This window comes from Pyrgilauda ruficollis, unplaced genomic scaffold (assembly GCF_017590135.1).
Source record: "Pyrgilauda ruficollis isolate IOZ18807 unplaced genomic scaffold, ASM1759013v1 scaffold3, whole genome shotgun sequence".
NCBI classification, from domain to species: domain Eukaryota; kingdom Metazoa; phylum Chordata; class Aves; order Passeriformes; family Passeridae; genus Pyrgilauda; species Pyrgilauda ruficollis.
Window position 1 is genome coordinate 11,247,770 of NW_024524377.1, and position 24,673 is coordinate 11,272,442.

The following is a 24,673-nucleotide window of genomic DNA, read 5'->3' on the forward strand; positions in this document are numbered from 1 at the left end:
TAAAGTGTGTTACAGCCATAAACATGTAACTTGTATTTATTAATTTTCTAACATAAAACTTCCATTATGGAGGTGTACATATGCATGAAGCATATCTGTAGAGAGAAGAGGTTGGAGGGAAGAGGCTCTCATATATTTTTAAAAGAAGTCTGCCCCTCAGGGATCTGTATTTTAAATATGAGGCTTGGGTCTGATCTTGGTCATGACTTCATTTCCCCTGATGCCTGTCCCCCTAGGGCTCCATATTTGAAAAGAAATCAGGCAAATGATGTAGACAGTTAAATGGCAGTGATTGATCCCTGTTACTTGCATAGTGTTTTGTTTGGAGAATTCAAATGTGTTAATACCTGGTCAAAATCCTACGCCAGTCTGAGAGAAAAACTTACCTGCCTCAGTTCTGTTGTTTCCACCCAAACACCACTGCATCTTTTCAAGCCAGTAGTTGACAGGATTTGTAGTAAGTTGTATTTGGCTAGTGGAAAGTTCACTCCACTAAGGAGCCTCACTACTGGAAGGAAAGCTGGTGATGGATATGATGGTCTTATGGACTTTTGATTCACAGCATTGATGCAGCCCACAGAAAGGTTTGTCTCATCAGCTGTGATGCATGGCCTATGGTAGAGTTATTTCATATGTAAAGTTCTTGATTCTCACTTTGTGATGCTTGTACATAGACTGGCCCCTGTGCTGGTTATTTCTCTCACCATTAAATACAAAAGGCACACAGGCCTGTTCAGCTTTGGGGAAGAGAGGAAGGACTAGGGATTCTCGAGTTGGGTGGTTGTCATTCTTCTGCAGCCTCTTCCCATTCCAGTATTCACTGCAATGCTGAAGTACAGCTCAGTTTTTCCTTCAGCACCAGGAGCAGAAAACTGTCTTCAGCTGCATAATAATCTCTGTTAGTGACAGTAGAACTACAGAGCAGAGCTGAACAGTTCATATTCTATCCACTACAGTCTGTGCAGGAATGTAAATACACACCCATGTTTGTTATAGCTGTATAGAGAGATACACAGGAACCTTAGACCAATTAAGCAGCAAAAATAGAAGATCTATTTGAAAGATGTGAACCTGTTGCTAACAGGGTGAAGAAAAAAGAGCTGCAAATTGATCAAGCAGTCCGACAGAGAAGACAGATTGTTGTCATCCTGACCTTTAAGGCTGGTCAGGATATATCAATAGAAGCATCTTCTGAGTACAGTGTTTTATGATTTTTTTTTCATTTACATTCTCTTGTTTTTGCCTTTACGTGTTGGCTTGGAGCCAGTTCATTTCATGGTCTTGCCTATACATATGTTCTGCTACAGCTGCATTTTTCCAAAGTGCCCAATTTCACAGCACTCCAGCCTTCCTTAGGATGACAAATGGTGCCCCTGCTGCTCTGACCAGCAGAACTGTAATTGCAGCCTGAGACAGGGACAGCTGAACTAATGCCATGCTGCAGTTGGGGTATATCCTTAAGTTGAGATCTGACTGCATGTGTTTATCGTAGCTGAGTTTCCGATTCCACCACTTAAGGCATTAACTGCTGACATTAATTGTAACATTGAGGAAAGCAGAATGGCTCTGCAGTTGAAAGCAGCATCAAATCAGCAGTTATTTATTTACCACTGCTCTGTAATGTGTTGTAACACATCAGACTATAAAGAAGTTTAATGAGTTGCAGTAATGCCTCTCAGAGATACTGGAACGCTGTTCAACAAGTTATTGGGAGGCTTTTTGTTCACTTTTGTTGATTGGTTGGTTTTTTGTTGGTGTGTTTTTTGTAAAGCTTAAAACCAGACTTTCTGCACTGCTGTGTGGGACTTTTTGATCATAAGAAGTACAACTCAGAGCTGTCTCTTGCCAACTAACATGCTTTGAGAGCAAAAAAAAAAATAAGCAATCCAGTTCAACTGGCCCTGTGAGATTTCAGTTCAGTGGGGCTGTGACAAAAGGGTAGGAGGAGAGGCTCAGAGTGTGGTTTCTACGCTGTCCAAGCTGCCTTGCTGGCTCATAATTGGTGTAAGGCTCAGAAATGTGCTTATATTATTCTCTGAGCTCTCTTTTGGGTGTTGGTGTCATTTTGTAGTTGTTTACAATGCCTGTTTTGTAGAAGACAACGGATATATTGCATGCTCTTCCCAGGGACTTTACAGGTTTTTTTTGCCATTAAAAAACAAACAAAACACCAGCCAAACAAAAATCCTAAATGAAAGCAAAAGAAACAAAACCCCCAAACTTAGGGCTTTTTATCTACAACTGCGTGGGGAGAGATACTGGTCTTCCCTCTTACCCAAGATGCTCAGGTAATATTACAGGACTTGAGATAAAGAACTTGAGATGTGATCTCATTTTCCAAAGGTCTTTTCAAAACAGAAATGCCATCCTGATAATATCTGTGAGTGCTACTATCAGTTTTAAGAAAATCCTCTAATTTATTTAATTGGGGATTCCAGCTTTAAAGTGATTAGCAATATGTTATTATCTCTTCTAATTTATGTTCTATTATGACAATTTCTCTATTTTTACTCCAGTTCAGATATTCAGCATATTTACGGATGATATTTTCTGATTTCTTTAAGATCAGTCTGAGCCATGAAATTCAGTAGTTATTATAAGCCACTTACAGGAGCCAGCCAATAGTTGCACTCCAAAAAAGCACACTGTGCAAATGACATTGTTCTAATGACTTTCTGGTCAGATTCACCCCATGTAAATAGATGTTATTCTCTAACTGTCAGTTGTGCTGTATTAACCTGGGAGCTGAAGGACAAGGTGTGTTCTCGTTGCTTCATGAATCAATAGTGCTAATAAAGATTCTCTATACCTGAATCTAGATTTTTTTTATTCCTAGAAGCTGCCATTGCAATTGCAGTGAGAACAAAATTAATCTGTCTTTTGTGGAGGGTTGTCAAATCTGAAGACAGTCCATTTGAGCCCACTAATGACTGTATTGGTGCAATGTGAGCAGGGGTAAAAAAAGTAATAATAAGGATCCTTTTCTCATTATTAATGCTGGTAGTTAAAACTGCATATACAGGAAACAGTTCTGTCGAGTAAGGTAATTCCATTTTTACTCAGACACTTTTCAAAATAAAGGAGTGGGGAAGAACTGTTATTAGTGCATGGAGTTTCTCCCAAAGGACCAAGCAAAGATTGCTTTCCACAGCATGTTTTTCTGTAACTCATCCAGTCTCCTATTAAATGTCCCAAATGTCCCCATTTTATCTATTTTCTTTTTCTAGTTTATCTAGTGGCATCTCATTGTGGGTGTAATCCAGCCTACTGTCCATGATTTCTAGCAAGAATTGAATTAATCCTTGATTAATTCAACTCAACTTTACTCCAGCTGGCTTGTGCTGGTAAACAAGCTACCTGCTCTGAGTTATGCCCTGAGGTTCAGACCACTGTTAGGCCAGGATGTTGCCCTGGGGTTTTTTGGGCTTTCTTGGTGAAAGGCTCTGGCTGGTAGGCAGGGGAGAGCACATGAGTCTGGGAGCTGTGCAGAGCTGGGACTCCGTTGTTGCACCAGGTGGAGTACACGAGGTGCCAAGTGCTACAGTTAAGGTCATTACTCTTCATCCATGCCCAGTCCCAAGGGTTTGAGTTGGCATGATGGGTAATTCAAGAGTGAATGGATCAAATATATAACTATTTTTTTTTTATCCCCTTTAAAAACAGGTCCTTCAGGCCTGTATATCACTTGCTGCATACCTGCAGATGGTGCTTTTGCCTGACTCAGTAACAGCCAGAGTTTTTCTAAGGAATTCTTACATCCTGAATCTGTTTCAGAACAGCAGGAGGCTGGACTAAACTTCTCCAGAGATCCTGTCCAGCCTCAGCTCTTCAGTCTTCCTGTGAACAGCCTGATGCTCAGTGAATGCAAATCTGCATGGTACCCTGGTTTCACTGGAGCTGGATGCTTCTATGCTCGTTGCTGGATCTGTCCATTATTATTCCTGGAAAATCATAGGAATTGAATAAGCTACAAAGTGTTTCTTCCTGGAAGTGTTTCCTGGAACAATTGCTTATAATGTAGCTTTACTGTTCTGTAAAAGTTTTCTCACTTCAACATTTCCATGAATAATAGTTGAATACCAAGTTTTCTTGTGGTGAAATGATTGGTTTACGGTTTGATGCACCATTCATAGTCATTGATGCTTCAGCTATTCCCCTCTGTCCTCTGCAATCTTATTTCTAGCCTCTGAAAGTGCTTTCATCTATGAAAACTTAAATAGCGTTTAAGAACAAAAACTGCTGTGATAAACTACTACTCTCACCTTGCAGTGTTTTATAAGGTGCATTAGTTCAGTGCTCTCTTTCCTGTGGCCTTTCCATGTGGCCCTTTCACATCCATTATAAAATGCTTTAAAAAGAAAGCTCTGAACAGCATATGATGTGTCTAAACTTATAAACTCACTCATCTCTTCCATGCTTTCCTCCATTCCTTGTAGGCACCTCATCCAGTTAGCTCATAAGATAATGTGGATAAGACTTTAGCAGGACACAGAGAGAGTGGGCTGCGTTACTGTCTGACTACAGGGTGGCTGCAAATGTCACTCCTGTTGTCTTCCTCAGGCCCTAGAGCATCACTGAGGAGTGTTGGTCTGCTGCAGGTGCAGAGAGCCCCAAAATCAAACATGATCATTCAGTGTGCCATGGCACTTTCACAAGAACTGGAGTTACATAATCTGGTTTATTTTCTCTTTATTAATATGCTAATTCAGCACTTGCTACTATTTATTCTCACTAGCCATTTTTATACTTCTGCAGAAGAACTGATTAAGAATGAAAGATCATTTCCTGGGCACTGTACTGAGCCACCTCACGAGGTGGAATTTCAGTGGAAATGGATGAGAGGATGCTGGTAATGAGGATAAGAATGAACACAGAAGAGCTGGTTGAGCAGTGTGTGGGCAAGAAATGATGGGTTCTTCTTAATGCCATTATTCCTACTGGGTATACCTATGATATAGGGAAAAATATCCAGACATCTACTAAGCAGAAGCTGCTCCTCTGGCCCAGGCAGGGTTGTGTTGGAGCCCACTGTGGCTTATCCACTGTCATTATTCACTTGCAATTGAATCCAGAGCATTGATGGGTTTCTGGTCCCAGCGCAGAGTAAGGATGTGGCAGGACATGCATCAATGTCATAGGCTTATCTGTTAAGGCAGTGTCAGGCTTGTTTATCTGAATTTACCTGGAGGATTTAGGCTAAACAGAGAAAATGGGAAAAGAAAAGGGGAATGAGGAAGAGGAAAAGGCATTGAAAGCAAGAGACAATTTTGAAGTGAAGGTGAGCTGGAATGCAGAAAATAAAGGAAATGAGATAATTTTTTTTTTTTTTGTTTCAGCAGGGTAGAATATCCAGTTCATCTTCAGCAAAACTGCTGAGGATTCAAATCTGCCATTTCCTGTTTTGTCATTTGCCCCTAAAAACTATACTCTTCTTTGGATTGTTTATTTGTTGTTTCTTGTCCTTCCCAACCTGCATGCCTTCAGCTGTTCACATAGTTTCTGTTATTGGCTGGAGTCCCAATTTCATCTTTCAGGAAACTTGTCACTTGGCCAGAAATTTATTGAGAAAAAAACCCAGCCTGAGCTGGCAGACGAGAATGCAAGTACTCATAATATTTTCAGCCTTCTTAGGCCTTCAGCTGGGACATTCATGAGGCACAACTTTTTAGTTTGGATGTAGATTTAATGTTCCTCAGCATCTTAAAAGTATTTGGATTTGAAATCCTTATGCTCATCCTCAAATCTGTCTCTGCTTGATGATGATTTTGCTTTTGCTGAGGCACTCTTAAGTGTGCAGTGGCATTAACTCTGTCATTGCAGCCCAGCAGTTTGGCTCATTAGGCTCCTGTTAAATGTAGAAGAAGCAAAGGTCCATGTTTATTTACCTTCTTTCTGCCCATTCTCATCTATGAGAATATTTTAACAACTCCAGAAGAACAGAGCACACTGTGGTAACAGCTGCTCTAGAGGGAGAGCAGTTTCTCTGCTTAAGAGAAGCAGACAAATGCTACTATGTGGTTTTTCCTTTGTATTTTTTTTAAGCAATTACTTCAACCTGGGACTCTGAAAGCAATGCACCTTGGCAGCAAAGCTGTATAACAAGAAACAAAATGTCAGCAAAGTACTGCCTTTTCCCCCCTTTTCCTAACCACACTTAACAAAATAATTTTAGAACAAGGAACAAACTTTGTCATCTTGCCCATTGGATAGTTCCACTGGCATTAGCAGGACTACTTCACTTTTGGATACCTGATTTGAATAATGACAGAACCAGAAATTTTAATCAAATTCAGTGAGATTCTTAGTAATGTTGGCTGGCATGGTTGGTACATAATACAGAAAGTGACTGTCTTGGTGCAGTGTTTGACCACCTGTGATTTCCAACACAACCATGTTTGTCATCTCTGAAAATTAGGGCAGTGATATGTTGGTTATAGTTTTGGGAGAGAAAAAGGACTGTGAAGCTGGTACAATTGCCATGGGGAAGGTTTAAAGTAAAGGAAGTATTAGATAGTCATTATGTCTGTACTAAAAAAAGATGAGACAGGCAAAAATTAGATGTGTGTCCCTATGGAAGCAGAGCAGTGTGTTACAAAACCAGCTGGGTGACTTGGTGGCTCACTGAGTCAATAACATTCAAGGGAACCATGTCATTGGGAATCCTCATTTTTTCCTGGTCCATATTATGTATTTTTCCCAAGGTAACCTGATCTTGACTTAAAAGCAGGGTTGTTTGTGAGGTGCAGAGAGCCTGCCATTTTAGGGGGTGGGTGTTGCTTCCACATGGTGGGGGGCAGAGCCACGAGACCCTCGCCTAGGGTCGTGAACCAAAGAGCAGCATTTTCACTGTTAGATCTCAGCATCCCCTTCAGAGAATGAGTCGTGGTTAATGCAGCACAGCCTGAGCTCACCCTGCTTTGAGTTACCAGTTTATTTTCCCAGCTGTGGGAGTTGTTGTTTAAATCAATACAGATCCTGAGTCATTAATACCACAGACTTCTTCACTGAACAAACAGCCTCTAAGAAGGTATTAATTATGTGCTTTCAACTAAGTGTGGAATATTTCTCTAATTTGTCCTAGTTTTGTCCAGAATTATTTTAAATACTTTTTATTTGATTTATCAAAACTGTATTTTTTTTCCCTATTGAAAGGCCAAACAGGAAGAATTTGCTTTTATGTCAATTGAATGTTACAAATTTCTATATAAAAGGCTGTAAAAATGTTATGATGGAAAAATATTTGGTGTGAGCAAACAAGATCTTGGTAAACCCTTGCAAAAATATTGAGTCAGTTTTCCCTTCTCATTGCTTTGTCCATTTATTCAAGAACCTTTTAAAAATTATTATCTGAGGTGATAATTTTTACTCTGACTTGGCCTCTGAATTCAGTTACTCAGGTTGAAATTGCCTCATAGATGTGTGCATATATACAGACATATATGAAAAAAATCTGCTAACTGCTTGTTTCACATATTGTTCAATGTATCAGGAGAGCCATTTGCAGGATTTGATATTGTTGAGGTGGTTAGTGCAAACAGATATTTAATGGTTTTGAATGAGATTTCAAAGAATTGGCTTTGATTGCTCCCTGCAATTCTACAATCAGCATTTTCCTAATTTTCACTACCTCTTGATATGTGAATCTTTCCTTTTAAGAGAAAACAGCATAGATGAAAATTAATTTACATTTTTATCAGTAAAATTTATAGATGTAAGATTTTACAAAATCAGTTCTGCTTAACTTGGTTTGAATTTGGAGGACAAAATGAACATGAGGATTGCGAAGACAATGTTGTTTGAGTACAATATAATTTCAGTGTTTCAAAGGACAAATGCAAATAAATTGACCTGAAGTGGTGGTGAAAATGACCTGTTTCAATAACTTGGGTATCCCAAGAACCTCGACTGTCTTAGGGGTGAGTGCTGTGTCAGACTTTAGGTTTATACAGCACAGGAGTTTAACACAGGATCCAATTTATCTTGCTATGTTTCCATAATTAGCTTTTTGTTTGTTGCCATAGCGAGAACAAACTGACAAATAATACAGACAAATCTGACAAATATTTAAAATACAATACTTCTAAAAATGCATGGCTTTGTTTCAACTCATGCTATATAAACATAAAAGTCAGTACTAAGACTTTCTGCCTGTATAAAGGCAAACTGAGTCCACAGAAGCTGCTTGGAATTTATACACACAATGATATTCATATAATGTGTATAAATGCTGTTGGAATATGCTGCTTCTGCCACTCTTTCAGCTTCTGAGTGCCTGTGCAAATAATTTTTGGAAAAAAAATGCCATTTAAAACATGAGCAAACCGAAACCTTTGAAAATAACTTGTATTGCAACAAATGCCATTGCCTCCTAATACGAAAACGAGAGAACTGCCAGTATGAGGGAGATTTAAGAAGAGAGTTTCTTTTAAGCTGGTAGAGGGACACCAACTACATATTCAGCCATTCTTGTCCCTGGAAGAGGCAGACACGCAATGCAGGTGAATTTGATCTCAAGCTGTGTCTCCTAAGGATCATTGCAATCCAGTTCCATGTGTCTGTTATGCTCTCCATAGTCCTCGGCCTCTGTGCTGGTGAAGAACACAGTCAGTGCCAGCCTTGCTGCTGCTGAGGCAGATTCCTACAGGGAGCTAGCAATGAGCAGCTGAGTTAAGCACACTGGTGGAGCAGATATGGGAAATCTGCTGGAGAACTGACAGCGGGGAGGAGCCTGACCCTCCCCGCCTTGCTGGATGGACACAAGCTGAGTTCTTGTCCATGTACTGCAGTATTGTATATGTCAGGGTTTCCAGAGTCTTACTTGGCTCTTTGGATGCACACATCCAGCTGCTGAATCCACAGAAGCTCATACCCCTTATACCCCTTCCTTTCGTAAGATCTGTGGCAGCTGTACCTTCCACAGTCTCTGCCTGACTGCACAAAGGAGTACTTGGTTTGATGTAAAATTTGGTCTGCCTGCTCAGTTCTTTTATATTATTTTATATTCATCGTAAATATATCTTATTATCATTATATTATTCCTATTGCTATATTATGCTTATGTTATAGTTATTATAATAGTATATTAAATTATAGTAAAAAACAGCTGTGTAAATATCACAGCTATTTCTAGAGGCTTCCAGACAACGACATTACTGTTATCCTGTCCACTGCAGGAAATACAACCCAAAAATTGCCTTTTTTGAAGCTTTTGTTATCAAAATTGAAATCTTCCTAAGGCAGTTTAAGCAGCGCAGAAGAGAATCACTGGGAAGAAATGCATCACTGTTCTACCATTGGTAAATTCGTTCATTTGGCACTTGCTTGTTTTGCTTCATTTGCGATATTTTTTCACACATATTCTCCTTCAAAACCATTGCATGGAGTTCAAAGACAACATTAATTTTTTTTTCTTACAGAGGATTTTTTTCCCATTATAAATTTAAAAAAAAGCATTGAAAATAATACTTTTAATTGTGCAGTAGGCTTTTGACCATGTTTTTTACTAAATGATGTGTTGCTAGGAGGAGTGTAAGCACATAATGAAGAATTAGTAGCACTTCTTATTAATGGACTTTTTAGCTTAGAAATATTAAAGTAGAAATTTACTGATTTATGTTACCATAAGGTGATGGGGTCATTTTAAATCCTTGCTTAATGTCAGTGATTTGGTCTGTGGCTTCACCAGAGAAGGGTAATTAATTCATTTTGAGGTGGTAGATTGATAATGCTTTGAAAAAATTGTAGTACCATGATTACAGAAGTGAAGATTCTGCAACAAATCTACAGACTTAGAAGAAATCATTTTAATCAACACAAGCTGGCCAAACTCAGTCTCAGTGCAAGACATCTTCCAGCTCTGCCAAGATATTATGATGTAAACTTTCTGGAGAGAACTCAGATTGATTGGCATTGTTTGTGAAGTATTGCTTTACTTCAACATTACAGGTATATGACATCCAATATAAGTTTCAGAATTCCTCAACTCTGAAGGTGTTGATGAAGTACTGTAGATTCGGAAGAGCTTTGCTGAAAAGCTCTGATTTCTAAACATGTGGAAAACAGTTTGAAGAATCAGGGCATAATTTTCCTTAATACTACAACTGATTTCTAGGGGACTAGTTACTAAAAAAAATCAACTTGTCTTGGGTAAAGGTGGCAGAACTCTGCCTAATAAATAGTATTTTGGAAAATACACTGGTTTTTTATAGCCTGTTCCCTTGACGATCTGAGATTGTTTCTTACAATGTTGACTGCTCTATTTTTTAGCACTGTATTTAATTCAGTTGTAAATGACTCAAACTGTGGTGCTTCTACCACTTCCCCAGTCTGTACCATAAATCTGAATATGCATGTGTTTGCTTGGTATTGCTCAATGAAACAAATAACAACAGATCTGAAAAAGACGTCAGGAAATTACTTATTCTTAATACGCATGAAGGATTGCTTATTTCACTGTTATGTTTAAGTATATAATGGCTTCCACCAAAGGAAACTGACACAGATTGTGTTTGATTAATGAACACCATTATTTGCTCTTGGCCTGAAGAATTTATCTTTATCTAAATTTTTTTTTCCAGAATGGGCACTTTTAAAATTAGATTAAGCACTTCTGTATATCTATTTCTACTCCTCGACAAATCACCCTTTTATTCAATTAACATTACTATTCCAAGCTTTACTGAGTAATTTCCCAATAATATAGTATAGAACTGTTTCACTGGCTGCAACAATCAACTTCTGCAAGAAAATCCGCTGAATAGAAAATAAAGAAAATATAAATGTGTTGACAATAATATGAGGCCTAAAATGAATATGTTCATTTTTGTAAGATGAATCCTTAGATATTCTTGGATTGTGTTTTTCTAATGAGTACCTCTGGGTATTGGTCAAATTCATCATGTGCTAATTGTTGGTATCATGAGAATGGAGTTGCTCTTCCTATTTTTATTTTCCTTTTTTATGAATTTACAGTTCAGCAGTCTAAACTTAGAAGAAAAATAAATATGAATTAATTTTGCCAAGTGATTCTAAAACTCATTTTAATTAGTCTCCTACTTTCTACAGTTAACCTTGATTGCATTTCATAATTTAGATTTTCTTGCCTTGTATAATGAGAAATACTCTATACTAGTAATGTTAGAAAAGCAGAAGAATAAATTGATGCATCTTTCTTCATTAGCCATACAGTTTATTTTTCCAAGCTCCTTTGATCAAAAAATCTTGATATGTCAGTTTTGTTAAATTTTGCCATCTACCTGTACGTATAACTGATTACATTTCTTGATTTAAGGATTAAGGAGTCAATGAAAAAGTTATCTGAGCTGGAAGACAAAGTCAGTCTTAGAAAATGTTCATCTATGAATTTCATTACATCAGATTCTGCTTACTCTATCTATTAATACTTAATGCTTGATGCATAATGGATTCTGAAATGTGAACAAAAAAACTGTCTCGGTTTATATAAATACATAAATCTTAAAGCTCCTGTAGGTAGAAAATAGCTTCATAGAGATAAATTGATTCCCAAGCAGGGAAATATTTTTTCCTACTTACGTCCTACCTGTTTTAATATCTTATCAAACTTTACATTTGTAAACTCCACCCATGGACAACACATTAAAATTCCTAGTCTTGCTCCCTGAGAAACCAGTAGAAATTTTAGTCTTAGTTTTGAGAGGAACTGTGCTAAGTTCATAGTAATATATCAGGTAGTGTGTTATTTCTGTAGATTTTTGTTCTTTATATTTGACTCTTAAGAAATCCTGGTCAAGGGCTAGAGGCTCCTCCAAAACCAGCTGACACTACAAGAGGTCCTTGTCCAATACTGTGTGGCACAGTACAATCTGTGTGGTGTGAGTTGTGGCAGGAGAATTGTTTTCAGTCTCCTTCAGTGATCAGATCTACCCCCCAGTGTCACACAAAAACCAGTGGACACAGCTGCTGCAGATGCTGGTGTTGGCTTCACCATTCCAAAGTCTTTGCAGCTGAAAGGTGCATGGTTCTTGAGAGTAACTGGCGTGTGAGCCCTAATGGGATTACAACAGAACCGTTGCTTTCTCAACATGTATTCCATAAAATGGAACTTGGGGCAAAAGTTGTGGTTTGTTACTTTGCAGTTTGCATCTTTTCTTTGAGTATTGTCTAATATGTCCTCCTCCATTCCCTTTTGCATTGTCGGGAGAATCTAGTTTGCTTATCAAGTTCTCTTTCTCTCTCTTTTTCTCTTTTCTCTTCCCCCCCCTCTTTTTTCCCTTTCATCCAGATGGAATGCCATTTGCTTGGTGGGTTGGCCGTGCCAATGAAAAGCACCTTTACTGGGGAGGATCTCTTCCGGGCATTCAGCAGTGTGCCTGTGGATTGGAAGAAAGTTGTCTGGATATGAGATATTTTTGCAACTGTGACGCAGATAGAGAAGAATGGTAATAATTTTAACATGCGTGTAGCAGTGTCTGTGTGAAGAGTCAGGGATAGGAGGCAGGTCAAGAAGGCTTAAATCTTTCCTGCTTCACAGTTCAGGAAGCTTGAATGGCTTGAGTACAACCTGATAAGAATGAAAATGAAACTAGAATTTGGACTTCTGATTTCACCTTAAATTCTTATATTGATTGAGCAAAGGTATCTGGCTGAAGCAGGTTGCTGGGATGGGTGGTCTTCAAAAAAATCTCTTTTGTTGAATGCCAAGTCTGCTAATTTTATTTGTTTAAAAGTTTGGTTCAACTGGAACATTGCATGAATAAAGGCTCTATGAGCTTGTTTTATAGGTGTACATCAGAGCAGAAAATTGAGGCTTTGACAGCAAAATTCAGATACAGCTAAACAAGAAATATGTACTACTAAACAATCTCATATTTTTCTTATGAAACAGTATAATGTGCCTTAACCCTCTTTTACTCTGGATCTTAAGCTTTTTAAGGTCAATAGGAAGAGCTGTTTGTCTTCTATAGGTTTTGGTTCAGTCTCCATAGGAAGTTTTAGAGTCACAGCATGAAAATTCAAAGATTTCCTTGAGTTCTGACCTTTGTTGTGCTCTGATGCTGCATGAATCTGGGAAGGCCACCTCACAATCTTCTGTCATTCTCTGTACTTTCAGAGACACTCCAGCCACCAAGAGCTAGTTGGTGAACTTTCCAAATGTGTTTCAGGGGACTGAAATGCCAGATGAGTGTTATTGGAAGTACAGTTTGAAACACTGAATATACATGTGAAAATTCTGCTCACTCAGTCTCCCTTCTACACCATTCACTCATAGGATATGCTGTCCTTTATCTGAAAAAAGATATTTTAACCTCGAGTAGTTCAGAAATTATGAATAATGGAAGTAGACAAGAAATGTCTTGCTGTCATAGGATGCTGTGTTTGAAACACTGTCTGAATTAGCCCTGTGAAACCTTCACTTAAAATGAATAGAAAGGAATGGTAAGGGGTCTTAAAGCATAAAAAAAATCAGAAATTACTTGTCACTGTAAGTGTTGGGCTTTTTTGGTTGCTTGATTTCTAGACAGTGTGATTATTTGCTTGGATCCGTTGAATCCCTGGGGTCACTATTCACTTCCAAAAATTATAGCTATAAGGAGATCTCTTCAGGAAGATGTTTATGTAAATATTGGCTTATGAATGTGATTTGTATTGAATAGCCTGGCTGTGCATGTTAATCTGTCTTTTCTTTAATGTTTGGTTATCAGATGCGCTTTTGACGAGGTTTGCACGTGAGCATCACGAGCATCTGTTTTTGCTGGTGCTTGGCTCTTGTCATAATCCACGTTCCATTTTTCACTGCTGAAGCAGAGCAGGGTGTTATGCTGGCAGACACTGGGGTTGCAGTTTTAGACTGCAGGGCACTGCACCACTAGGTCTTACAAACCAATGCAAGGTGAAAGCTAAACGCAGTTTTATAATATTTCAGCTGATTCTCGTCAGGAAATGAGACCTAAATGAATTATGCTGTGATTGTTTATCTCCATTTCCCCTCACACACCCCCAATGGTTTTGAACAAGCAGACACATTTCAAACATCTTGGACAGAGAAGAAGAAATCTCAAAAGTATTACAAATTACACATTCTATGAAAATTTATGCCAGGCTGAGGGGAAAAAGCCAATTAATGCCCACAAGAAGGAAGTTAAGGAAGCATACACTTTTATTAGATTTTGGAACACCCTCATGGGAGAAAGATGTTGGAAATCATACATTGTTAGGTTGGCAGCTCAGAGACCTACTTGTTTCTCCTAATTTAATGATAATAACAGAATATGCTTACAAGTTACCTCCACTAAACTGCCTACTGTTTGTTGGTTTGGGAATTCAGTTGCTTAGGTTTTTAATCCATGAGAAAATTGTACTTTGGTAGTATTTTAAGCTGAAGGTTGGCTTTATAAAAGCTAAAAAATCCCTGACCTTTATGAAGGGTTTCTAAACATAAGAAATTTCATGCCTCTTGAAGATTGCTTTTGTGTTTCCCTGCTAGAACACTGACCCCCTGATACATAACGAGCATTCGAATCTGAAACCTGCTGAGATCTGAACTGTGACTTTAACCTGCTATACATTATAGAGGAAGGAGCAAGACAGCAGTAGATGCATTTATTTGCCTCAGCATGAAATAAAATGGGTGCTGCGGAGTGGAAAACCAGAAAATAATTTTTGCTCCTTTTAGATAAATCATGCTGCTCCAAGGTAGGAGCTCTCCAGTACAGCTGAAGCATCCTCCTGAAGAGGAGACAGTCCTTGGATTTTGCTTTGATTTGTTTTCCCTAGACTAAATCTTGAGTGCAGAAGAAGCTACCAATTTCTCAGAGCAGCAAAAGAAATTATAAACAATGGAAAGCAGACCTGACAAAATCCTGTGCCAGGTACAGCAATATGGCAGCAACACAATATGCACTTCCAGGCATGCTGACTTGTAAATGATACCTGAACAGACACCTGAGCCAGTTGCTATTTTTGGGCTCTTACTTGACATCAAGTTAGCCTCCCTGGCTCAATGAATAAGTATCTATAATTAAGCATTCTAGATCGGGAAGGCTTTTATATTTTTCACCTTCTTTTTTATTAAAGTGTTGTGCTGATAAGTATCTTTTTCCATTTGGCTCATCATGCTTCCAAACTCCACAGTAGGATGACAGTGAAATTTGGCACTTCAGAATAGTGGAGCATCTTCATGGTGTTGTCTGGAGAATGGGAGATCTCTGATGTGGAAGCAGAGGTACCTACAAATGCACCCTTTTTGTTGACCCAAGCAAGGGATCTGAAAAAGTGTAAGACATGCCTTGGCTGCATGTTGCCAAAAAAAGAGAAAGAATTCTGACTGCTGAAAGCACTTGCTAGTGGGTGGAAACATTCATAAAAATCCAGTGGCTTCAAGCTGAAGCTAAAGGTAGTTCAGAGAATGGTCTTTCTTTCTTTCTGTCTATCTGTCTGTCTTTCATCTGTCTTTCTGTCTTTCTCTTCCCCCACACTGACAATAGTTAAAGTTGTCTCAAGCTCTGTATAGATGAGACACATTAGTGATTGTCCTTCAAAATATACAACCTGTTTCAAACAAAAAATGCATTCTTGATTGGCGAAACGTGTTAAACTGACCTAAAGAATAAAGCATTACTGAAATACTGACAGCATTTCAGTGCCATGAGATCTTTTGGATCTTCAAATACTTCTCCCAGGTTGTCTTTCATCTCAAGCAAAATTCTCTTGCCTTGGCAGTTAAGGTCTTACTCCTCACCAAACCTTGCATTTAAGTGGAGGAAACTCTTTCATGCTGAGGTGAGGAACATGACTGTCCTGAAGTCCTTTTGCTACTTTGGTCTCTCTATCTGGAATCCGTTTTCCATTTCAAATGCAGACCCTTGACTGAAGCCAGTCATCAAACCAAACCTTGCTGATGGCATTCACCTGGAAACCTTGTGAATTTGGAGAACTTTCTAGCTTTTTGTTTTGTATACAAAGAGAGGTATCTTTGGAACTCATTTTGTACAAGAAGCTCAGGCATCTCACTGAAGTGTGGTGGATGATGTTGCTTCCAACAATTAGCTGATTGGCCACCTTTTATTTTTATTCTTCAGTCTTATTATTCAAGCTGGAGGAGTATCCTCCTTTTTTATCTTCCAGAACAGTCTTCTTCACTGGGGACCTAAACCTTTGAGTCTTGCCATTTCCAATGTAACATGCATTCTCCTCTGTATCATGGCTTTGGTGCTTTAGAAGAATAAGGAAAACCACAGGACATGATAAGAAGGGGAACAGAACAGAGGGTGTATATTACTATTGTCAGACCCACTTTGTCTCCCAGAGGTATAATGAGTACATTGAGCTTTGTTTGAGGAGGAGCAAAGCCAAATGGAAGTGAATGAAGCCCTGCTTGGATAAGCTTTATTTGTGCTAAGCTATGCCAGAGCCAGGGTGATAAAACTGGAAGGGCAGAGAAACCCTGACGAGCCCAGATTTGACAGGTTTTGTTTGCTCAAGCACTATCCCACACTGAATCCATTCCCTGAGAAGCAGTGCAGGCAACTCCAGAGAGCCTGTGAGCTCATAAATAACCACTGCCAAAGGTGACCTGGCCTGTACAGAGTTGTCTTGGATATCTGCCTCATGACTACATTTGTCAACAACTGGGAAGAGCTGCCTGCAGAGAGCTGACTGTAGCAGGTCCCTGAGGTGTTAAGAATCAGTTCATTACACTAATTACCACACTCTGTATCTCTAATTCAGCCAAATATAGGCAGTGCATCTTGCCTTCAACTGTTAGGTATGTCCCCTGTGCTGGTGTTTTTTAGTTTATCGTGAATGTACATTATTTTACTCAGTAAAGCATTTTTGGATATGGCTCATGGGTAAGATAGCAATTAAAATGTATTCTTTTGGATTATTAATGATATGTCCTGCACAAGCCTTTAAACATTTCCTGATGGAAGCCCATTCCTTATGAGTTTCCTTGCCATCTGCTGATGACAGTATTCTTTTCCCCAAATGTATGGTATTCCTTAAAATCTGTACTGAATATCTGAGCTACTGTGGCTCAGATCCCACCAGTTTCCATTAATGTGCAAGGGAAAAACATACCAATAGGGGATCATATGAGAATAAATTATATTTAATGGCACCACTGTTCTACCATCTGTTACAAAAAATATGGAAATGGCTACCTAGAGATTAGCAATTTATGATGGCTCACACTGTTAGAACACCATCGAGCAAGGGTTTCTTGAGCACACTTTTAGTAGTAGTCAGGAAGAAGAAAAATAGTTTCATAATGTTACCATCCAAATAGTTATTTGTCATTTACATGTGAGTCTGCCTTTACTACACCTTGAAGGACCCAGCTGCTGCACTATCACCTTTAATAGCGAATTATTTTCACCTTTTTTAAGTTGGTCCATACATAGAGCATTTGTTTGATGTGTGACTTGCCTCATAGCTTATTGAGGAAGACCTTTGGGTGGGTGTAGACATTAATCTTCAGACATGGATAAACAAATGACATCCAACTGTATTTAATACCCATAAACAAAAATTTTTCAGTGATTTAATTTAAAGAGCATTATTGGATTTGTTTGATTTGGGTTTTGCTTGTGGAAAGGAAAAATTGACACTATCCTTTATGCAAAGAGCTCAGAAAAACATCTGTTTGTTGAGTGTTGTTTCCACCCTCAAAACATTCACATTTTCATCTGGGTTTGTGCCAAATCGAGTGCCAAGTCCAGCAAGCAGGAGGTCGACTTTTGAAGTTATTAATTTATTCATACCATTTTCTGTGAGCAGAGGACTCCTTTCAGGAAAGTGATAAAACCAGCTTTGATTATTGTGAAATCAGGACTTAACTTACAAAGGGTGTGCTTGGTGGAGGTAGCCACAGAGTGCAATGTGAAATTCACTAAAGAGAAAAAAAGTAAGTTCTTGGCTAACCTGAGAAGCAGCTGTAGAAAAGCAAAGATAACCTGGTTTCAAGTGTGTGAAGTGCTAAATTAAAATACATATAAGTAAAAAGGAGCTCTGGGAACAAATGCAAAAATAATTAATATAACAAGGTTTTACTTTTGTTTAAAAGACAAAAATTATGTATTTGCACATGAGCAAATATCATGTATTTGCAAAAGCAGATGCTTTTTATCAGAAAATAGAAATTTTATTTGAAAAGTGTAGTACATGAAAAGCGATCCCCAAGTCCCTTTCAGGCAAAATTTCAAATGTTTTGTCCAAACCCTGGTATATTTGTATTTTGTAGTGCCACAGCAGTGCCTCCAGGAAGTTACTGTGCAGGTACACGAAGCTCTTTTGCTCCTCTCTCAGGAATAATACATTGTATTTGGGAGGCTGCCATGGTGTAGCACATAGAGAAGAGGAATTGTGGTGCTTTGTGAGAAATGGAGTCTGAAATAAGTTCAATTTGTGGAATACCAGGAATTTGAAACACTCACAGTGTCTTCCACTCTCTTTTCTGCTTTTCTTAGCTGAAAACACTTAGGTGTTGATCTTTCACCAAAAACTTGATTTCATACTATAAAATAATAATAATTATTAACTGCAACAATAGATATGTGTTCCTCACACTGACATCTTCTCTGAAGGACAGAATGTTTTTCTGATAGGTTTTATTTCAGTGTCTGCTTGTGTGAAAATACATATCATTATATGAGGGGTTTTTCCGTGTGTGAGAGAACAAAATGCATAAAATGTGCTTTTTGAGTTTGAAGAGAAGCTTGATTGAGTTTTCAAGGCATTAACAAATAAGTGAGGATTTTTATTAATTCTAGAATATATTTCTCTCTCACACTTGAGCTATGCTACTAAAGTTCACTGTGACACTGGCATATAAGTAGTAAAAATTCAGTCGTAAAATTTGATATAAAAGAACTTCATGCAGTACAGCGGAATATCTAATAAGCAATGCAGTTTTCAGAGATGTGGAATAGATATCTTTAAAATGTCACCATTTCATGGTTTTTTGTAGATATTTTGAGTGCTAGCTGTAGAAAGATACTGATTTTTATTTTAATGCTGATCATAGCTAGTAAAAAGACTGCACCATTTTTTAAATTTAAATAAATTTGCAGCAACACTCCCTAAATATTTTTTCAATTTTTGAAAAATTTTACTTTAAAAAAGAAAACAGCACCTTAGTTACTCATGTGTATATTGAATATTTCATGTCCCATTACTATGCATCTTTTTGCCTTTTTTTATTCATTCTGCCTACTCTTCTTCCTCCATCACTGGAATATCTTATTTAATTATCTTCCTAAGAAATACTCAAATAATTTAGCTTTTGTCACAGCAGTTTCATAATCTGTTAAGAGCATTTATGCTAACTTTCAAATATTGATACAATAAGCTATGAGTGTGATACTGAAGAGATTTAGATACCATGTACCTTTGATTCATAGATTATAGTCTGTACTGAAAGCCTCACTCTGCCTCATGCCTGGGAATTTCATCTTGCTGCACTTTGTCTGTAATTATTTGCATGTCAGACACCCACTGGAGCAAGAAGAAAATGTTAGCGTCAGAGAGGATACCTCTCCTTTTCCCTTTGGCATTATGAGACAATTAACTATGCTGCATGCAATTATAAGCAATGAAAAATAAATGCAATGTGTGCAGCCTTTATGAAAAAGATCAAAATGCTCCTATTTTTGTCTAACATTAATCAGAGTAGAGCACTTAGCCAAGCAAACATTTGAGGTTGTGTGTCAGAGCACAGCTGCAATGTTTGTCCTGATTATTATTTCTTTGCTAGAAGTCTGTGTCTGTTCCTGTATCTGGAACTACACCGAGAAGTTGGCATTACAAGGAGGATATGGGCAGGTCTGGGATCCTGCCTGGAATGTCAGATTCTGGCAGTGTCATCACTCAAACAGTGATACCTGTTTCCTGAGGCATTGTGTCACACCTGCCTGGAAGAGCAGTGGGTATAAATTTGGGCTTACTGGCATTGTGGGTGCATTGCCATCCCCATGTGCAGGATGTAGTCTTTCACCTATGAGCAGACAGGTGAGTTGAGTCCAGACCCTGCTGGGCTGTGCAGAGGTAGATCCTTTCTCCAAAACTATTGAGATTTGGTTCCTTGAAGGACGCTCTGCCACACTTATGTGCGCAGATGTACAGCAAACCTTAACCTTGACAGAATCACTATGGAGATTCGTAGCACTCATCTCTCTATTGTCAATCGATAGAGAGACGCCTCAGAAGGGCAGTTCTGCTCTGGTATGGTCAGGGTTGGTGTCTAGGGTACTCAGCCTTGTTCATGAAGTGCAGTGGGATGAATGCACATCTGTGTACCCTGCCAGAGCCAAAGCCACTCAGTCGGCTTAAGGACCTACCACGAAATATCACACGGCGTTTTGAGGACAACTTTTTGTCCAGCTGACTCAGAGTAAAAACAGAGAAATTATCCTTTAAGAATCAAACTTCCTTTTCCTTTCTAGCAGCCATGAGTAAGTTAATCACAGCTAAGAACAAGCCCAGCTAACCAAACATGAGAAGTTTGACAATGCAGTAAATCTGCCTTGAGTATTTCAGTTGCTGAACCAAAATGTCCCCGGTGTGCAGTGCAGAGGCTGCATTCAGGCCAAACTCACTCTGCCAATTCAGCTGTTTTTGCAGTGTGCAGGGTCAGTTGTGTCCCAGCCATCTTGAAGCTGGATCAGTAATTGTCTGGCTTCCCCTTGCTAACAGTGGGCTGGATCAGGCATCACCTGTCCTCTTCCTGCTTGGGTAAAGCATAAAGCCAGCATAAAACACCCTTATCTGCCTCCAGCTGACTTTACAGAAATGCAGACTTGGACTTAGACCTGATGCACAGCAAATACATCCTGCTGAGGAAACCCTGTAGAGCCCAGTTTATATTACTGCCCATTAGTCAGCACGGCAGTGCTCTTCCTCAGCTTCACAGTAGTTCTGCACAGCTGAAGCAGGTTTACAGCCCATCCCAGCCAGTGTCATGTTTCCAAATGCTGTCTTCAGTGGTCAGTATTGCATGTCAACATAGAGCATACATGGGAACACATTTATCTTAAACAGTGTGTACTTGTCATAATTCTTCCAGGTAATTATGCAAAAGCTCTTTAAGTAAACATCTTTTAAATATTCTCTTGCATGAGGAATGCTGGGGGGTTTGTCTGTGGTTAATCTGTCTCTTTCTGTTTGTGTATTAAAATCCAGGACAAATGATACTGGCCTCCTTGCTTTCAAAGACCATTTGCCTGTAACTCAGATTGTGATCACTGACACAAACAGATCAAATTCTGAGGCTGCTTGGAAAATCGGGCCTTTGCGTTGCTATGGAGACAGTGAGTACTAGCTCTTCTCAATTTCCATAGGTACAGAATGTTCCTTTTTTCTTCTTGTTGTTGTTGTTATAGTATTTTTCATAAAAAAACCTACTTCTCTGATAAAAGGTGGCTTTCCACATGCAGCCTGCAGCTGCTGTCATGTGCCAATTAACTATAGAGAAGGGGGTTGTGTTTGCAGGGCAGTTCTGGAATGCTGCTTCCTTCAACACGGAGGCCTCCTACCTGCACTTCCCCACGCTGCACGCCGAGGTCAGCGTGGACATCTCCTTCTTCTTCAAAACCACCGCCGTGTCCGGGGTATTCTTGGAAAACCTTGGGATTAAAGACTTCATACGAATTGAAATAAGCTGTAAGTTTCACTGCTCAGAAATCTTGGTGGTTTTGCCCAATTTGACAGATGCAGAGAACTGGGAAGGACATATTTTCTGCCATTTTTAGGTGGCTGGAACTGCCTGGAGATGATAAGATGGAGACATAAAGACTCTTTTATCGAGACTTACCTACCTCTCCTGTCAGAGTTTCCCTGTATAGACTTGATCATTACACTTAATCTTATGGCTAGATTTATCTTTCTTAAACAAGAGTATGAATTTATTTTTTCAACACTGACATTTATTTTTTTGCTCTTTAGAGAAAAAAATACTGGTACCTATAGGCTGTTTCTAGTTGAAAAATTTAAAATTTGATGCAATCATTCTGATGGTTACTTTTATTTTCATATCAGTAACATACCCAGTCTGATGTAGCCGTAGTGTTTCAAAGGCACTCAGTGTGTATGGTACAGCTACGAGGTGAGAGTTTATGAAGGACAGGACACTAATGCAATACAAGTTAGTCACAGTTGTAATGGATCTTGAATACTTCAAAATCTATTAAGTGAGTGCAGTGTAACTGCTACTCAGTGTATAAGGAAAATAGCAGGGAATTCAATTAGTGAGATTTTGCCTCACTCCTGTTGTATGACTTCAAATATTTATTAGTGACAAAAGAGTACGGCAGCCTTGACATGAAATATGACATGTGTATTCCAAATTCTGTCAAGCTGAGGGAAAACAAACTGAGTGCTACGCATTTGATAATATGCTTATAATAACCCCAAAATAAAATTTAATAAAGCAGGGCCCCAAGGCCCTTCGATTCATTAAACCAGTGGTAAATGTCATGGTGGATTATCACAAGGTAATGAGGTGTGATTTACTGTTAATTGCACATCAAGGTCCAATTTGGTTGCACTTCAGGGTAGTGCATTTTATTCTCAGAGATACAGAAGTAAAAATGGCATCAAATATAACAAATACTTTTTACTAAGAGGATTGTTCAGTGAAAGCTTCTGGATGTGTTTACATCTGTACTCCTAGAGAAGTAAGTTATTTAAAAGTTTGTGAAAAAATCTTTTAGACTTAGTCTTCTCATCAGCAGTTTGTTGTTGTGCTTCCTGCTACCAGATGGAATTTGCAGCCTAAAGGCCTTGTATCAAGGAAGCTCCATGGAGCAGGTGCTTCAAAGGGAATTTTTAGCAGAAGCAGGGGCTCAGAATAGATCTTTCTCTATCCCTATGGAGCATTTCCTGTCTTAGCTGTCTAAGCACAGCTTCCAAAACCAGACCTATCCAATTTTTTGGGCTTGAAATAACAACGTTTTTAGGAATTTTCAGTCCACAACCTTCTGGTTGTATGATGTGTGGACCTGGTTCTTGGCCTTTGTGGTGCATTTAGCATTTTAGGAAGAGGAAAATAAACAGTAGCAAGAATGTTAAAAAGTTTCTTTCAGGCTTCCAGCAGAGCAAGGTGGACTCCTTTATGTGGCTTTTGTTTTTCAACTATTGTACTATTTCTAGGAGCCTTATTATTTCTAGATGTGTGTTACATATACAGCTTTAGTTTAGGATCACCTATTGATTAGTTTTGCCCATCAATTTTTTTGTGCATCTTGGGTCAGAATTAGGCAAACAAATGCTTGTAGGCTTCTCTTGTACCACATGTAGCCAAGTTAGGTAATGGTTAATTAGCTGCATTTTGAAAGATCTATTTGGAAAGATCTTCATCCTTGCTCCCATCTTAGCATTAGTTGTACAAAATGTTCTGGGACCATTGTGTGACTTTTGTGTAGCATTTAGCACTTTTACTTCAAAAAGAAAAGTGCCATTTCTAGATCACTGTGATTTTTATAGCAAGAAAAGATGGGTACCCACAACCAAGTCTAATCACAGCAGAGATCAAGCAGTGAGTCCGCAGGCTTAAATTTATTTATCAGCTGCTGTGTAGGAGATGGGAGGTAAATGATCCTGTACTATTTGCTGACATAAAAGTTAATGGTCCCTATATTTATGTAAGATTTCTTGATGTCAAAACCACAATTTAATTCAGACCTTCACTTCCTCTTCACATCTGTTTATCTGTTGCAGCCCCCAAGGAGATCACCTTCTCCATAGATGTCGGGAATGGCCCCACAGAAGCCACTGTGCAGTCTCCCACAGCCCTGAATGACAACCAGTGGCACCATGTCCGGGCAGAGAGGAACCTGAAGCAAACCTCTCTGCAGGTGGACAACCTCCCCAAGAAGGTCCTGGAGGCCCCTGCTGAGGGACACTTCCGCCTGCAGCTCAACAGCCAGTTATTTGTAGGTAGGGACAATCCAAGGGATCCTGCAGATAACAGTGTTTCATATAATGTGGTGATGGATGCTCTTATCTCACCATTGAGCTTGCATGTGGTGGCTTGATTTTGCTTTCTGTTCTTCTACTCCTTCATAGGCAACATGAATAACATGAATAACAACTCTTTGCACTCAAAGCACAAACCGTAGTTCAGCCATGCTATACTTGATGGGGTTTTTTGGTTCAAAATCCTAAAATGTCTTTATTGCCAAAGAGTTAATAACCTTTCTTCTTATGCAGCACTGGCTGTGTAAAATGCTGTAAAAAAATGTGACCTCTCTTTGGGCACATTGTCAAAGTCAGAAATTGTTTATGTAAGTTCCTGGGGCAAAGCCTGAAGACAGTATGATCTTTCAATTCTATTCCTTCAAGCATGCCCACCAAAACCCTTGTTTGGCTAGAGAGCCCATGAGTGAGAGAAGCATGAGCACAGTCAAAGCAAATACAGGTATTTTATCTGAAAGTGATTTTTCAAAGAAAAAAGAAAATTAAAAGAGGAAATAAAAATCTCTGCATATATTTTATTTACTTATCGCCCTCACACAAGAAACCTGGACTGGGACTAGTTTGTGTTTGATAATATGATAATGGCTTACAAAGGGAATTATCTCTTTTCTGTATTCAAATTATGTCTTTCTAAGTAATCTGCTCAGTGATGGAGTGGGATGTAACTGTTCTTATGGAGGGCCATTCAGGTAACTTCTGATTCCTTCCATCAAATGGATTTTTT

At 38.8% G+C, this 24,673-nt stretch overlaps 1 protein-coding gene across 1 annotated transcript in view; it reads left to right on the forward strand.

The window, feature by feature from the left end:
• Positions 1–24,673, forward strand: part of CNTNAP5 (contactin associated protein family member 5) — a 258,798-nt gene that overhangs the window by 195,262 nt on the left and 38,863 nt on the right. Inside the window, exons 14-17 of the mRNA XM_041473346.1 lie at positions 12,263–12,419; positions 21,157–21,284; positions 21,466–21,636; positions 23,692–23,910. Coding sequence (XP_041329280.1) covers positions 12,263–12,419; positions 21,157–21,284; positions 21,466–21,636; positions 23,692–23,910 — 675 coding nt within the window. The remainder of the gene's footprint in view (positions 1–12,262; positions 12,420–21,156; positions 21,285–21,465; positions 21,637–23,691; positions 23,911–24,673) is intronic.